Source organism: Protomyctophum bolini (assembly GCF_963924005.1).
Source record: "Protomyctophum bolini genome assembly, chromosome: 24".
Classification (NCBI taxonomy): domain Eukaryota; kingdom Metazoa; phylum Chordata; class Actinopteri; order Myctophiformes; family Myctophidae; genus Protomyctophum; species Protomyctophum bolini.
In genome coordinates, this window is record NC_137885.1 from 27,955,340 (window position 1) to 27,970,520 (window position 15,181).

Sequence of the window (15,181 nt, forward strand, 5' to 3'; positions counted from 1 at the left end):
AAGTCCGTCTGAATATCTGTGACATGAAAAAGTTTGAAAACCCCCTGGACCGTTCAAGGGGAACTCCACTCTTCTGACATCATGAGTTCTGCTGACTTGGGCACCATCACAGCCTTGCTGCTGGCTCATGGCCAGGGTTTGATTTGTTTAAAAAAAAACACAAAGGCCTGGGCCGAGGCTCAGCGGTCCAGGCACCTTGGCTGGTAATCCAGTCTAGCAGTGTGCCAAGGCCCGATCCCGACGGCCTTTACTGCATGTCATCCCCCCCATTTCCTGTCAGCCTACTGTCTGTCCCTCCATAAAAAATATAAAATAAAGGCTAAAGCCACAAAAAAACATACAAAAACAAAACAAAAAACCCCCACAAAAATAGGGGTGTGGGTGGCACTTCAGTGGTACAATTGTACCACTGAAGAGGAGAAAAACTTTTATTTTTTATTTATTTTTATCCAAAATGAGTTAATAATATCACAGGCAGACTCTTCACATACTAACTAGAGCATGTCTGAAATAAATGTCAGAGCTGAAATCGACATGTAAATATGAAATAAATGCTTAATCATGTAGCTATACAGTAGGTGTAATATTAGAGACCACAGAAGTGAACCTTTCAAGCCTACATGTTTTCTCAACTCGCTGTTTTCTGCAAAATAAGCCATAATTATCTCCAAAACTGGTGGGTCAAACTGAACAACCAAATAATGTCAATTTGAAGCTATGATTCCCTGCTTTCATATGATGTAAGCTAAGTGCTGTTATTAAAATGCTTACTTTAGAAATACTAAAAATAGCTCAAATACAACAACTCATGTCTCATGGTCAGTAAGTTCATAAAGAATAATTCATAATAATTCCATGATGTACAATAAATATGTGGTTCATAATTGATTTCATATGAGGTTAAGAATGTAAAAACATGATGTGATAACTTTCTGAGGCAGAACAAAGTTCCCTGTCTTGTCAGTAGCAACACTGCAGAATGATTTGAGTGACTGATTGACGCATGATTGCGTGGCATTGCACGCAGCTGGTATAAACTTTGTCTCGCGCACTGCAGACTCGGGTCTGCATGGAGGAAGCAGCACAGCGTGTTACAAACTTTAAAGTATTAAAGAAAGACGTCTAAAGTCAAAGACAGACGGTCAAAAGGACATTCTAAACTAAAGAATATAAAACGCAAGATTCAAGAACCTTTTCCACGACAAGCGGCCAACGAGGTATTCTATATCGAGTATTAGTTTGTTTGTTTGTTGTGTTGTGGTGTTTTGACGGACACGTTCACCTGCGCATCGCATTTCTACATGTTTTGTATTTTCATTTTGTTTGGTCAAAATAGTATAGTATTGTGATGCACTTTGTTGACGTGTTTATTATTTTTGTGTGAACATACAGTTCTCACGGCATGGAACAAGAACCGACCTATACGTGTCGTCAATTTTGGGGGAAGAGCTACATAATATTCATCCGGTGGCGCTGCTTAGTGGCGACCCGGGCTCTAGTGCTGCTGCTGCTGCTGCTGCATTGAGCGCTTTTAATTGTTTTAGGCTACTGTTTTTATCGTTGTATGTCCTTGCATTATTGTACAAGCAGTAAAGAGAAACACAGGGCTTTTCTCTTCTGGGAAGCAACGACAGCTAGCGCCGTCTCATCTTTCAGTAACATTGTTGTGAGGAGAGGAGAGCTAGCTCTTTGAGTTAGCCAGGGGGCTAGGCTAACCCCTAAGGAACAGACTGCCTGCCTGGGAACTACTATTCTTGGAGCCATGGCAGCACTGTGGACGCTGCTTGTGTCCACCTGTGTCCTGTTAAGTCTCCCAGCCAATCCCTGGGTGATTTGTCAGTTGTATTCACCAGTGTCCAGTTAGTCCGCCCAGTGTCCAGTTAGTTGCCCTTGCGTGTTCAGCTCTCTGTTGGTTCCTTGCCCGGCTTGTATTTATTTACTCTAGTTTTCCCAGCATAGTATTTCTGCTTTTCTTTTCCTCGCCTACCAGTATTTTGTCTTTTGCCTGTACCTGGACTTTAATTGTTTGCTGCCTATACTCCTCTTGGTTGGTGAAATAAATACTTTATTTAGACCTGAGGACGATTCTAAAAATATCTTCTAAATCATAACAGTTTTCTGAAAAGCCCTATGTTTCTGTGTCAGTGGTGCTCAACCTTTTTCATATCAAGGACCCAAAATATATGTAGCCTATTTGTATTTTGATATGTAGTTGTGAACCCCCATCTGAAAATATGTTGTTCCAGGGACCCCCCCCCCCAAGAAGCAAAGATTAGAGTTAAAAACATTCGCTCTGAAATAATATATATTCAAAGACTTGTGCCACATTTTAGCGATTTTTCAAAAATAGCAGATCTACCAGCTCGTAGCGCGGTGCCGCACTATGAGCTTGTAGATCTGCTATTTTCCAATATCTAAAGTATGACACGATGCTTAAAACACCAAAAGGGGTTCCCATACTGAATGTTAATTTGAACCGAGCTATACCTCTGCCTCTCATCTTGTACAGTATAGCTGTCTTGAGCTGCAACACGTTGTGAGCTTGCAGATCGGATATTTTCAGCTTTAGGTTTAACCCATTTTGGGTGGGAACCCGTTTTGGTGTTAGCATTATGTTATGCTTTAGCTATTTAAAAATAGCAGATCTACAAGCTCATAGCGCGCGCTACGAGCTTGTATAGGTCTGCTATTTTTGAAAAATCGAAGAGCGGCTGACATAGAAGACATTTTTAGAATCTGATCTCAGGTCAGAATGGAAAACTGTCAGGAAGTAGAAGACATTTTTAGAATCTGATCTCAGGTCAGAATGGGTTAAATAAAAGCTGTATATTAATACAAGTGTGTGTGTGTGTGTGTGTGTGTGTGTGTGTGTGTGTGCAGTCCATCAGAGAGGTGACGGGGTACGTGCTGGTGGCTCTGAACCAGTTCGACTACCTGCCCCTGGAGAACCTGCGCATCGTCCGCGGCACCAAGCTGTACGAGCGCCGCTACTCGCTGGCCATCTTCCTCAACTACCGCCGCGACGGGTACTACGGCCTCCGGCAGCTGGGGCTGCGCAACCTCACAGGTAGGGGGCGCTCACACGGCCGGTTTGATTCTGTGGTGTTCTTTCTTTCAACTGGATATAGTGCAGAGGGGGGGGGGGGCAACTTCGAAGATGGCATATTACGGTCGTGGCAAAAACAGCCGATCTACAAGCTCAAAACGTGTCGAGGTGCGACGCGTTTTGAGCTTGTAGATCAGCGATTTTTGCTATATTTTAATGGAAATCCTGATTCTTGTACATCAGCGACTTTTGCTATATTTGAATGGAAATCCTGATTATGTTTGTTTGTTGCTATTTTGGAATTGGAATCCTGAAAGGTATTTTAGACTAAAGTAATTGAAGTCGGTCATGTTTGCATATGATTGGAATTATAACGGAATAATGAAATCAATACTTTTATTAGTATTCCAATATTGACCTGAGGGCCACATTGAGTGAAGGTGGGGGCCACAAGTTGCCCATGTATGACATAGTCACCAGTCGGTGTGGACCCAGCAGCGTCCGGGCCCATTTGTACTCTCTGAGTTATTGTGTCTTTTTTATGCAGTAGAGGTCTGTGTGTGAGACAGATGTCCTGTCTGTCTGTCTGTCTTATCGACAGACTGACTATTAGTTTAACACATTTTACGGATGTGTTGCATGTGGTCCCTGACCACGCATTTAGTAATGTAGGATTTGTTGATTAGTTTTAAATGTTCTTTCCACTAGTTGAGAAGCCGTGAACCTAGTGACCTATGATGAGTCCATCCATGTAGTCATTTACTGACAAGTTGGAGTTCAAGAAATTCAACAGAAAAAGGGAGTTAGAATCTCAAGAAGGGGGAAGTGCACCGGATTGTCTGGTTGAGTTATTATTAGGACATTTTACCAGTAGTAGTCAATGGTTAATGTTTTTTAGACGCCAACTGGATTTGTGTCCAAATTTTGAATCGTCAAATACTTGAACAACATTCACCTAAAGGTCAGAGCTGAAATTGGCTCGTAAACATGAAAGTATTGCAACAAATATCGAGTGGGGTTATTTCAGGTCAGACTCGACCACTGCACTGTTAACGACGTCAGCCGTGGGAAGTCAAAATGAAAATAAATTGACTATAATGATCGCAGCTTTAAGAGGATAGTGTATAACTTCTTCATTACCGCGAATGAAGATGTGAGGCGGGAAGTGAGGCGTTGCGTACATTTACATTAGCTACATTTAGCAGAAAACGGAGACTTATTACTCACCAGATACAGCAGTGGTTTCCAAAGTGGGGTACGGGGACCCCCAGGGGGTCTCTGAGGGAGTTCCAGGGGGTCCCCAGCTAAATGATAGTTTGGAACCAAACAAATTGACGCTATAATGGGTCCATTTGGTTCTATTTGTACAAAGTAACATTGATTTTACAATATAAATCGGGGGTCCCAGAGATGTAAATGCCATTAAATTAAAAAGGTCTGTCTGTAGACCAATGCATGTCAAACTGGGGGTCCTTGGAATTAAACGGGTTGAGAATGTCTGCTATAGAGCCGTAACAATCTTCTCTTATGGGGGGTCCCTGGCATATCGTTTCAAATGGGTGTGTGTGTGTGTGTGCGCGTGTGTGTGCGCGCATGCGGTGTGTGTGTGTGGTTGTGCAGTAAAATGGTCTATCAAACATTATTGCTCTATTCTTGACATTTACATACCTGAGCAGGTTTCTCCAGATGACAGCCCTCTATTACTTTAGTTTGTACTCTCATGGTAAATACAGGCCTTCTGTATAGGTTAGGGTTAACTTAGCGCCTCTTCTGGGCCTCTATAAAAATGTGATTTTGGCCCGACCGATATGGACTTTTGTGAACCGACACCGATAACTAAAATAATTTTAGAGAGGGGACAATCACCAATATATAGTAGTGTGTTTTTGATCTGGAATGAAAACAGAAATGGCTCAATTTCAAGTGAACTTCCAAACAAGAGTCGAAGAGCCCTGACTGAGTTACATCTGTTCCAGTGTTGTTTTTGGCAGCAAATTTCTATTTTAGTTTTAGTCATAGTCTCTTGAATAGTTTTCACTTAGTTTTAGTCACATTTTAGTCACCTGGAATGTTCTAGTGTTTAGTCTAGTTTTAGTCGGGATTCAGATTTTACGGGGCCAGTTTCGAATTGCAGCCGTCCGTAGGTGCCCTTTGAGAGCGGTTTTGAAGGAGTCAAGGGATTCACATGTCTTAATGACTGTTGGTAGGGCGTTCCACATTTTGGTGGCATAGGAGCGAAAATAATTTAGTCCCATGTTTGTGCCGAATCTGGGTTGTACATGGTTTGTTGCCCTCCCTCTGGTGTTGTGGGTGTGTGGACTTCGTTTACATTAAGGAAGTATCTAGACAGGTACATGGGTATCTTGGTGGTGTATCGAATCTTGTGGACCAGACCCATTGCAAGATGCCGTACTCTGTCGTCGCCCCTCAGCCATCCCAGCCTGTCAAAGTGGGCAGGGGTGAGGTGGGTTCGAGTGCTCAAGGGCACTTCAGCGGAGAGATGGGGGGTGGGGTAATTCACTTCCCCCGTGCAGTTAACTGCCGGCCCCCGGGGGATCGAATCGTATTCGTCTGACCTTTTATAGGCCATCAGAAATCTCCCATTGCGTTGGTAAAAGCTTGTATGAAAGATAACAAGATACAAGAATGTCTTGAAATATTGTAATCATAGACCGTCTATCATGACGTGTTGTAGACCGAGCATGTCAAGCGTGATAATAACAATGTTTTAGTGATAGAGGATGAAAGCAGTCTGACAGTAACGTATAATGTCTGCTAGTGTTTCAAGGTGAGTCAAGCTTATCTGGACTCATTTGAATTGTCGGTGCAGGCCAGTGAGTCCCTGCCTGTTTCTTGTTCCGGGCTGTTTTTTCCCATAGCTTAGTTTGCTTGGCTTGCATGGCAGCAGATTTGAACTGGAAACGTATATACTGTACACTGTTAGACACTTTCACTACTACAACTTTCTTAACCCATTCTGACCTGAGATCAGATTCATACGAGGTTTCCACTGGACACACACTGGTCTGATTAACCCATTCTGACCTGAGATCAGATTCAAAAAATGTCAGTCGCTCTTCAATTTTTCAAAAATAGCAGACCTACAAGCTCGTAGCGCGCCACTCGGTGGCGCGCTATGAGCTTGTAGATCTGCTATTTTTCAATAGCTAAAGCACGACATGATGCTGACGCCAAAATGGGTTCCCGTTCAGAATGGATTAAAGAAAACATTATTGTCTATTAAATTTGACATAACATGGACATTTGCCTTTGGCACACTGGCAACCAGTGAAATGCGGGTTATTTCAGGTCAGACTCGACCACTGCACTGTTAACGGAGTCGGCCATGATGAGTCCAAATGAAAATAAATTGAGTATAACGATCGCAGCTTTAAGAGGATATAGTGTAACTTTATTTCATTACCACGAAAGATGATGTGATGGCGGGAAGTGAGGCGTACATTTACACATTAGCTACATTTAGCAGAACACTGAGACTTATGACTCACCACTACAGCAGTGGTTTCCAAAGTGGGCTACGGGGACCCCCAGGGGGTCCTCGAGGGACTTCCAGGGGGTCCCCAGCTAAATGATAGTTTAGCTACTCCAACGTAGCCGAACTAGTTTAGGATTAGCGTAGGATGATCAGAAAGGAGGCGTAGCGTTGCGTAGGATGATCAGAAAGGACAGGGACATGCAGAGCGTGTTATAGAGAGGCAGAGGCTAAAATCTCGTAAGAGTGCACTTTTGTAGAAAAATAGCAGATCTACAACTACGGGAAAATAAAGAACTTAAAGCAAGTGATATACTGTACAACTGCGTGGTGCGAGATTAGAAAAAAAATGTTTTTTAGCAAGTGATATAAAGATATTGCCAGTACATCAAACCTTTTACATTTTTTTTGTTAGTGCGTTTTAATAATCCCTGTGTATCATTTCACCACAGGGATCGGCTCACAGCTTGAGGGCTTGTAGATCAGCTATTTTCGGGGGTGCCAACCCAGCACTCTCTTTATCTACTGGAGATGCGGTGTGTATCGACATGGATTTAGAAACAAATTTGTTCAATGCAAAATGCTGCGTTTCAAAGTTCAGGAGACTTCGGAGAACAAAAGCAATTCTCCTGAATGCTGCCTTCCTTCCGGCATGGCATGGAAAGGAGAGGGAGGGCATTTCTTTTTGCATTTCTTTCACCATGTAGTAAACGCTGCATTCGTGGTCTGGAAGGAGGGCAGTTGTTTTACAGACGGGTAAAAGGGCAGTTGTTTTACAGACGGATAAAAGGGGCAGTTGTTTTACAGACGGATAAAAGGGGCAGTTGTTTTACAGACGGGTAAAAGGGCAGTTGTTTTACAGACGGGTAAAAGGGCAGTTGTTTTACAGACGGGTAAAAGGGCAGTTGTTTTACAGACGGGTAAAAGGGCAGAGGCTGAAGCCCTCCTTTGATGTCTCATGTGTGCACGAATACTGGACTACTCGCCCCGGTGCTTGCCCGTTTTTCCTCCCGGAATTTTCCCCAGTGAGGGGGATCACTTTGTAATATGCTATTGGCTGTTTGTATTCTTTTTGGAAAAATATAAAAAGATACTGCTGTGGAAAGGCTATATTATTTGACTTATATTGAACCTATAAACAATTTAGTATTATTTAGTATTATGTAAGGTTTTGCACCCTCAAATGGTACCTCGTCAGATAATCCCCACATATCCTACAACAACTGCTGTGAACAGACTTCACTGTAGTAGCTTTTCATAAATTATATTTGTACTTAGGCTGTTCTGCTGTCATGAAAGTTTATAGTTAGAGAAATTCAAAGTCCAGCCTCTCCCACCCCTCACTGGGGAAAATTCTGGGAGGAAAACAGAAACGGGGCGAGTAGTCTTGTTACCGTGTGCACGTCCCTGATAAAAGAGAAGAATCTCACCAAAGACCTAAAAAAGGCAGTAAAAAGAAGAGCTGGTTCTCTCTCCCAGCTGGAGATGCTGTAATGTCCGGCTCTCTCTCTCTCTCCCAGGCCAGCAGCCAGCTGGTGTGGAACGCCCTGACAGAGGTCTGGCCAAAGATTAATGACCACACGAGACCTTTAGCGACATTTAATTACCATCCTTGTGTTGTAAAACAACATGGAGAGTAACTGTTAGTGTCTTAAAGTTGCAGACGGCCTGATGGAACGTGGATGGATGTCTCGGCTCTAAACTAACCTTATTAGCGTTAAGGTTTGTTGGTGGAGTTAAATCCATTTGTCTTTGAGTGCAACTGTATAGTTATTTTACTGCTAAATGAGGCAGAAAACACAGTAGAAATGTTCCTGAAATGTGTCAAAACTGGTAAATGATACACAGGGATTATTAAAACTCACTCACAAAAAAATGTAAAAGGTTTGATGTAATTCCAATATCTTTATATCACTTTTCATCAAACATTTCATATCTCGCACCACGCAGTCGTACAGTATATATCACTTGCTTTATAGTTCTTTATTTCCCCGCAGCCATTGCTAGAGATTTATTAGGCACTCTTTTGATTTAACAGCCCTCTTTTAATTAAGTCACAGGATTGAAAGTCAACTTCATAAGAAACACAGCTGTTAGCGGTTACAAATTACTCCTTTGTGTCGCTGTAGAGAGTCATTAACCCATTCTGACCTGAGATCAGATTCATACGAGGTTTCCACTGGACACACACTGGTCTGATTAACCCATTCTGACCTGAGATCAGATTCTAAAAAATGTCAGTCGCTCTTCGATTTTTCAAAAATAGCAGACCTACAAGCTCGTAGCGCGCCACTCGGTGGCGCGCTATGAGCTTGTAGATCTGCTATTTTTCAATAGCTAAAGCATAACAAAGCTTAAAACACCAAAATGGGTTCCCGTTCAGAATGGGTTAAATGGCCATGAGACGTCATATTTTCCTGTTAATTACATTTTTTGTTTGTCGACGTCGTTGAAATAGACTTGTTTCACCAGGGCTCCGTTTTGTAATTAGCTGTTTTCTCTCAGTTTCTTTCCGCTTAACCCATTTTAGACGACATGTCATGCTTTAGCTATTTAAAAAATAGCAGATCTACAAGCTCATAGCGCGCCACCGAGTGGCGCGCTACGAGCTTGTAGGTCTGCTATTTTTGAAAAATCGAAGAACGACTGACATATAGAAACATAGCTTTTTCAGAAAACTGTCAGGATGTAGAAGACATTTGTTGTAGAATCTGATCTCGGGTCAGAATGGGTTAATATTAGACCAGAGGTGCATAATGGATCAATGTTGGCTCTTTTGACTTCAGTTTATTATAGTTTATATTCAAGCATCGTTTTGCACGTCGACGTCTCTGTCGGGTGGAAACCTCGTATGTCCAAAAAGTGGCAAAAGTATAGCAGATCTACAAGCTCACATAACTCGCAGATCTGTTAACGCTTTTGTGTGAAACTACAGTGTGTGATCAAGTAGGGCGTTCATTTACACCAAACACTCACTCACTCACTCACTCACTCACTCACACTCACACTCACACTCACACTCACACTCACACTCACACTTCAATTCAAAGGGCTTTTTTGGCATGAGAAAACATACGTTTACATTGCCAAAGCAGAAAGAACAATACAGCAATACAATCAAAACAAAAAAGTATGTACATTTGAAGGTCAGAATCTTCAATAGATTCAATTTCTATGTACCAAGATCACTCGACGCAGGTATAGTGCAGGAATATAATACACAATGATTATAGTCTTTAGGGTGGTTGTGTTCCATTTGATATCCTTCTCCTGTCACAGCAACTCACACAAATCTTGCTCTGCTGTGTTGTTCACTTAGTTTTAGTCACATTTTGGTCGCTTGGAATGTTCTAGTGTTTAGTCTAGTTTTAGTTGACTAAATGTCATGCGATTTTAGTCGACTAAATCTACAGTTGATTTAGTCGACTAAAATGTGTTTTGACAGGCCTTGATGTCGTTGTAATGACATATTTTACACTTTGGTTGCATGCTGAAAATAGCAGATATACAATGTCACAACACATCGCGTTGTGAGATTGTATATCTGCTATTTTCAGCATGCAACCCAGCATAAAACTGGATCTCTTGTCCACTAGTCCCTTACTAACATTTTAGTCTAGTTTTTATTTGTTGACGAAATTGTCAGTATATTTTAGTCTTAGTTTTAGTCATCATAGATTCGTTTTAATTTCGTTTTAGTCAGTGAAAAAAGGTAGTCGACGAACATTTTTCGTCTTAGTTTTAGTCGACGAAAACAACACTGGGGGGGGGGGGGGGGTGCTGTTGTAGTGGGCTGTGGGCTGCGCATGGTGGGGGGTGTGTGTGTGTGTGTGTGTGTGTGTGTGGGGGGGGGGGTTGCAGATATTATCCACTCACTCACTGGTTTATGTCCCATATTTACTCATTATCCGAATAAAGCTCCATACAAGTCTCATAAATAAATTCTCCAGCAGGCGAGCCATTAACGCATTTTGGGCGGGAACCCCTTTTGGTGTTATAGCATTACGTTACGCTTTAGCTATTTAAAAACAGCAGATCTACAAGCTCGTTTTTTTTAAATCGAAGAGCGACTGACATACAAGACATTTTTTTAGAATCTGATCTCAGGTCAGAATGGAAAACTGTCAGGATGTAGAAGACATTTTTTTAAATCTGATCTCAGGTCAGAATGGAAAACTGTCAGGATGTAGAAGACATTTTTTAGAATCTGATCTCAGGTCAGAATGGAAAACTGTCAGGATGTAGAAGACATTTTTTTAGAATCTGATCTCAGGTCAGAATGGAAAACTGTCAGGATGTAGAAGACATTTTTTAGAATCTGATCTCAGGTCAGAATGGGTTAAAAGGCTCCCCGGTGGCAGATAACAAGCGGAGGGCCAGGTGGCGCCCATACCGTTCTCTCTCTCTCTCTCTCTCTCTCTCTCTCTCTCTCTCTCTCTCTCTCTCTCTGGCTCCAGATATAGAACCCGGGGGCGATTCCATACCAACATGAAGTGTTATACATTCACCGAGAGAACAGGGTCCGTTTGGTTCACTCTCAGAGTGAAATTAACTGCATCAGAAAAACATGAAGAGGCATTTCAGGAAGGCTGTGAATGTGTGTGTGTGCGTGCATGTGCGTGTGGATGCGCGCGCGCGCGTGCGTGTGTGTGTGTGTGTACGTGCAAGCCTGCATGCTTCTGTGTGTGTTATCGTCTATAGGGTTGTGTCCTGTGTGTGAGATCGTCTTGTCTCACAAGCATATGGTCTTTCCTTTTCTCTCTCTCTCTCACGTCATCCATCCACCGGCGTCTTCCTTGCAGTTATATCTCTCCTCCAGGCGTTTTGTTGCCTCAAAGCACATCTTTCTGGACGCCTCAGTCAGCACCGTGACGTGACGTGTCCTCAAAGCACAAATGGAGCTACCCCATTAACCCATTCTGACCTGAGATCAGATTCATACGAGGTTTCCACTGGGACACACACTGGTCTGATTAACCCCATTCTGACCTGAGATCAGATTCTAAAAAATGTCAGTAGTTCTTTGATTTCTTTCAAAAATAGCAGACCTACAAGCTCGTAGCGCGCCACTCGGTGGCGCGCTACGAGCTTGTAGGTCTGCTATTTTTCAATAGCTAAAGCATAACATGATGCTGACACCAAAACGGGTTCTCGTTCAGAATGGGTTAAAAAACCATGAGGGACTTTGAGGTCACGTTGACACACTGATCCCTGATTTATATATTATTATACTTGGGACGACGATAGACGATCTGTATCAGCCTCACACGTTGTGAGCTTTTAGATGGCCTATTTTCTCTATACGAGACACACTGGCACACTCGCAATTTACTGTATAGTATAAACCCAGCGTATAAGACTCCAGGAACAGTGCAGGTATCTCCTATGCCCTTCCCCAGTAGGAGGGATATATATCGCTCATCTTTATACTGTACACTCCACTCCTGCCTCAGCCTGGCTCACTTGATGCACTTTTTTATCGGTGACCATATTAGACCCTAATGGAAAGGCCGATGGTCATGATGAGCAAAGTGGAGATGCAAATGGTGTATTTATGTAGCATTTATATACAGCGCTTCACGGCCAAGCTACACCAGGCTTTTATCGCGCGTTTACTCTAAACGCGCGGACCGTGCGTGCATAAGCCAAATGCCCTCATGGCTACATCGATCTGTCAGACGCGCGGCAGGTTTGTGCGGGACCTTCCGGGAGGATATATAGATACGCGCGCATGGGGGCATACGCATGTATTTTTTTTAGAACCGATCCTATTTTTAGAGCACGCGTAGGATGGCCCGCGGTATCCGTGCGTCTGGTGTAGCTGGTAATATCATTGACATATATTGGTCCTATCCAAACGCACTGTACGCGCGCAGTAAACGCATACGCACGCGCGCAAAATTGCCTGGTGTAGCTTGGCCGTTACATACGTAGATTGTGCATTGCATTCACCCTGCAGTCACATTCATACTGTAGTGTAACATCGATGGTGGAGGAAACCAATGCAAGGCACCACCAACCTGCACATCGGGAGCAATTAGGGGTCCAGTGTCTTGCCCAAGGACACTTTGACACTGAAGCTCTGTGGGAGAACCCACAGGGTTCCAACTGGGGAAACCTCACGGTTCCCATCCGGGAAACCATCCCTGAGCCACTACTAACGTCTTAGACACTCGTAGACACACCAATGACCTTCTGCGTCTCCTCTCCACTCGCTAAGCTAACGGCCGCCACCATGCGTCTTTGATCCTGGTCCTCTAACAATAGACACAATAAAACATGACAGGCTAGTAGTGTGTACAATGCATGCACAGTAGACAGACGTGCATGCATGTGTGCATGTGTGCATGCACACAGATAGTAAATTGAATTTCAGCGTGGTAAAAGCGCCCGCTATTACATGCAGAGCACTCAGGCACGCTAAGCCCTAGGCTGGCTTTTCACATACAGTACTACGCACATGGGCTGCTTTTAATCGTGTGCCTGTGTGTGGGGGCGTGTGTGTGTGGGGTGTGTGTGTGTGTGTGTGAGTGGGGGCGTGTGTTTTTGGTGAGAACAGCGCACGGACACTGCTTCGTATGAGCTTTGGTGTGAGTGATATTGATGCGATTAGCCGCCCGTGACCATCCAGCACACATCAACCGCATGTGGTATTGACGCACGCCTTCATTCTTGAGTGTCTCTCTCTCTGTCTCTCTCTCTCTCTCTCTCTCTCTGTGTCTCTGTCTCTCTCTCTCTCTCTGTCTCTCTCTCTGTGCCTCGTGAACTCTACCCTGAGTCCCTCAGAGGCAGAATTTACCTCAGGTTCACCTACAACTGGGCGTGCACACGCGCACGCACACACACACGCACACACACACACACAGAATGGGGTTCTTCAGATCAGAAGCCTTTAGTCTATACGAGCTGATCCTATTGCTCCGCTGTGCTGCAATTAAAGTGGGCTCCATCCTTGCATATAGATCAGTCCTGCTCTCTCTCTACACGCACACACACACACACACACACACACACACACACACACACACACACACACACACACACACACACACACACACGCGTACACTCTCTCTGTTATGATTTAACACTCTATCGTTGACACATTTCAACTTTTAACTTTTCATAAATTTACGCCCCAGTGTCACACACAGTAGCAGAGGCATCTTCCACCGTACACTTGACTTACCCTTGACTTTGTTTATGTGCTTGTTTTACACTTGCGTTCACATTTCAAATGTTTAACTCGTTCGTGTACATGTTGTCTTTTTGATGACGTGATATATTGTTCGTATCGTCATCAATTATTATGGTGACATCATCATCAGACTTCATTCATGATTCATACGTCACTCAAATTTACAGCAACTATCTCTGCCTCTTCTCTCTCTCTCTCTCTCTCTCTCTCTGTCTCTCTCTCTCTCTCTGTGTCTCTCTCTCTCTCGCGCTGCCTGGTGATAGAACTATAAAATGAAATATAAGCCCCAGAGAAATGTAATTCCCTCTCCTGATTCCGGGCCGTGCTGGCGTGGGCCAGTTTTCGCTCGCCCACCGCGCATACATACATCCATTATGCATTGATGAGCAGGCGCTAGGTATTCGGTAATTCGCTTTCGCGGGCAGTTCCTCGCGCACGGGTGGGGGGGGGCTGGTCGGGGGAGTTTAGCGTTCTCTGCGAGTCCGAGAGTCATAATTATATTCAGTATATATTTTCTCTGCACGTCCCGCAATATACATTAAACAACAGATCCGCCCGCCAGCGTTTTCTTCTTGCGCTCCCCGCTGTGGATTCCTCCGCGCCCGCAGGTGGAGAGACTCCGCTCCGGTAAAGCCTGGGATTCCATTTTTCCCATTCCTGGGAGTCCTACGTTGCCCCCCCCCCCCCATCTGCGGTGGAAAGAAGAAGTATACTCGGATAGTTGCGCTGCGATTTCTTTCAAAATAGGAGCTCGGGGTTGCCGGGCAGATATGGCATGCTTTTACTCTGAAAGCCCTCCTTCCGTTCCGTACAAAAACTGGGAGGCATAATTAAGGTTCCGTCTCTACCTCACAATGTCACAAATAAAGTCTCTCTAGAAGCGTTAATATTCCAAACGAGAGCCACATGTTGTTAAGTCAGAAATGAAGACAGAAGTACAGTGTATGCCCGTCTGGTCAAAACCACAGAGAGCTCCCTATAGATTAGGAGATACGAGGCATTCTTTCTGAGCCGTAAACAAGTAGTTACTGTACTTTCCAACAGGCTGCTCAGTATTCGTATCCGTATCTCCGTCGGTTCCCTGTGAACCTTGACCATCCTCCATCCTTAAAGCATATACTGTAGCAGTGTAGTGTACTGTACACCCTGTTTGTGTGCTATGCGTATACAAGCGCATGTGCACACATACGCACGCACGCACATAAACGCACGCAAACACGCACTGGCGTATGTGATGCACTCCGCCTCCATCGCTGTTGGGCAGGAACCTCTGATCTCCAAACATGTTTTTACTTTTTGAAGCCATTTTGTAAATGAATGCCCTATATATAATATATATATATATATATATATAATATATATATATATATATATATATATATATATATATATGAAGTATTTGACACGTTTACTGCTTGTAGATCTGCTGCTGCTGCTGCATTTGGGA

The 15,181-nt window shown here is 43.6% G+C and overlaps 1 protein-coding gene across 1 annotated transcript in view; it reads left to right on the top strand.

Moving 5' to 3' along the window:
* Positions 1-15,181, top strand: part of LOC308311849 (receptor tyrosine-protein kinase erbB-4-like) — a gene marked incomplete at its 5' end in the record, with an annotated part of 279,643 nt that overhangs the window by 60,201 nt on the left and 204,261 nt on the right. The window contains one exon of the mRNA XM_080758624.1: positions 2,881-3,067. Within this exon, the coding sequence (XP_080614750.1) occupies positions 2,881-3,067 (187 nt within the window). The remainder of the gene's footprint in view (positions 1-2,880; positions 3,068-15,181) is intronic.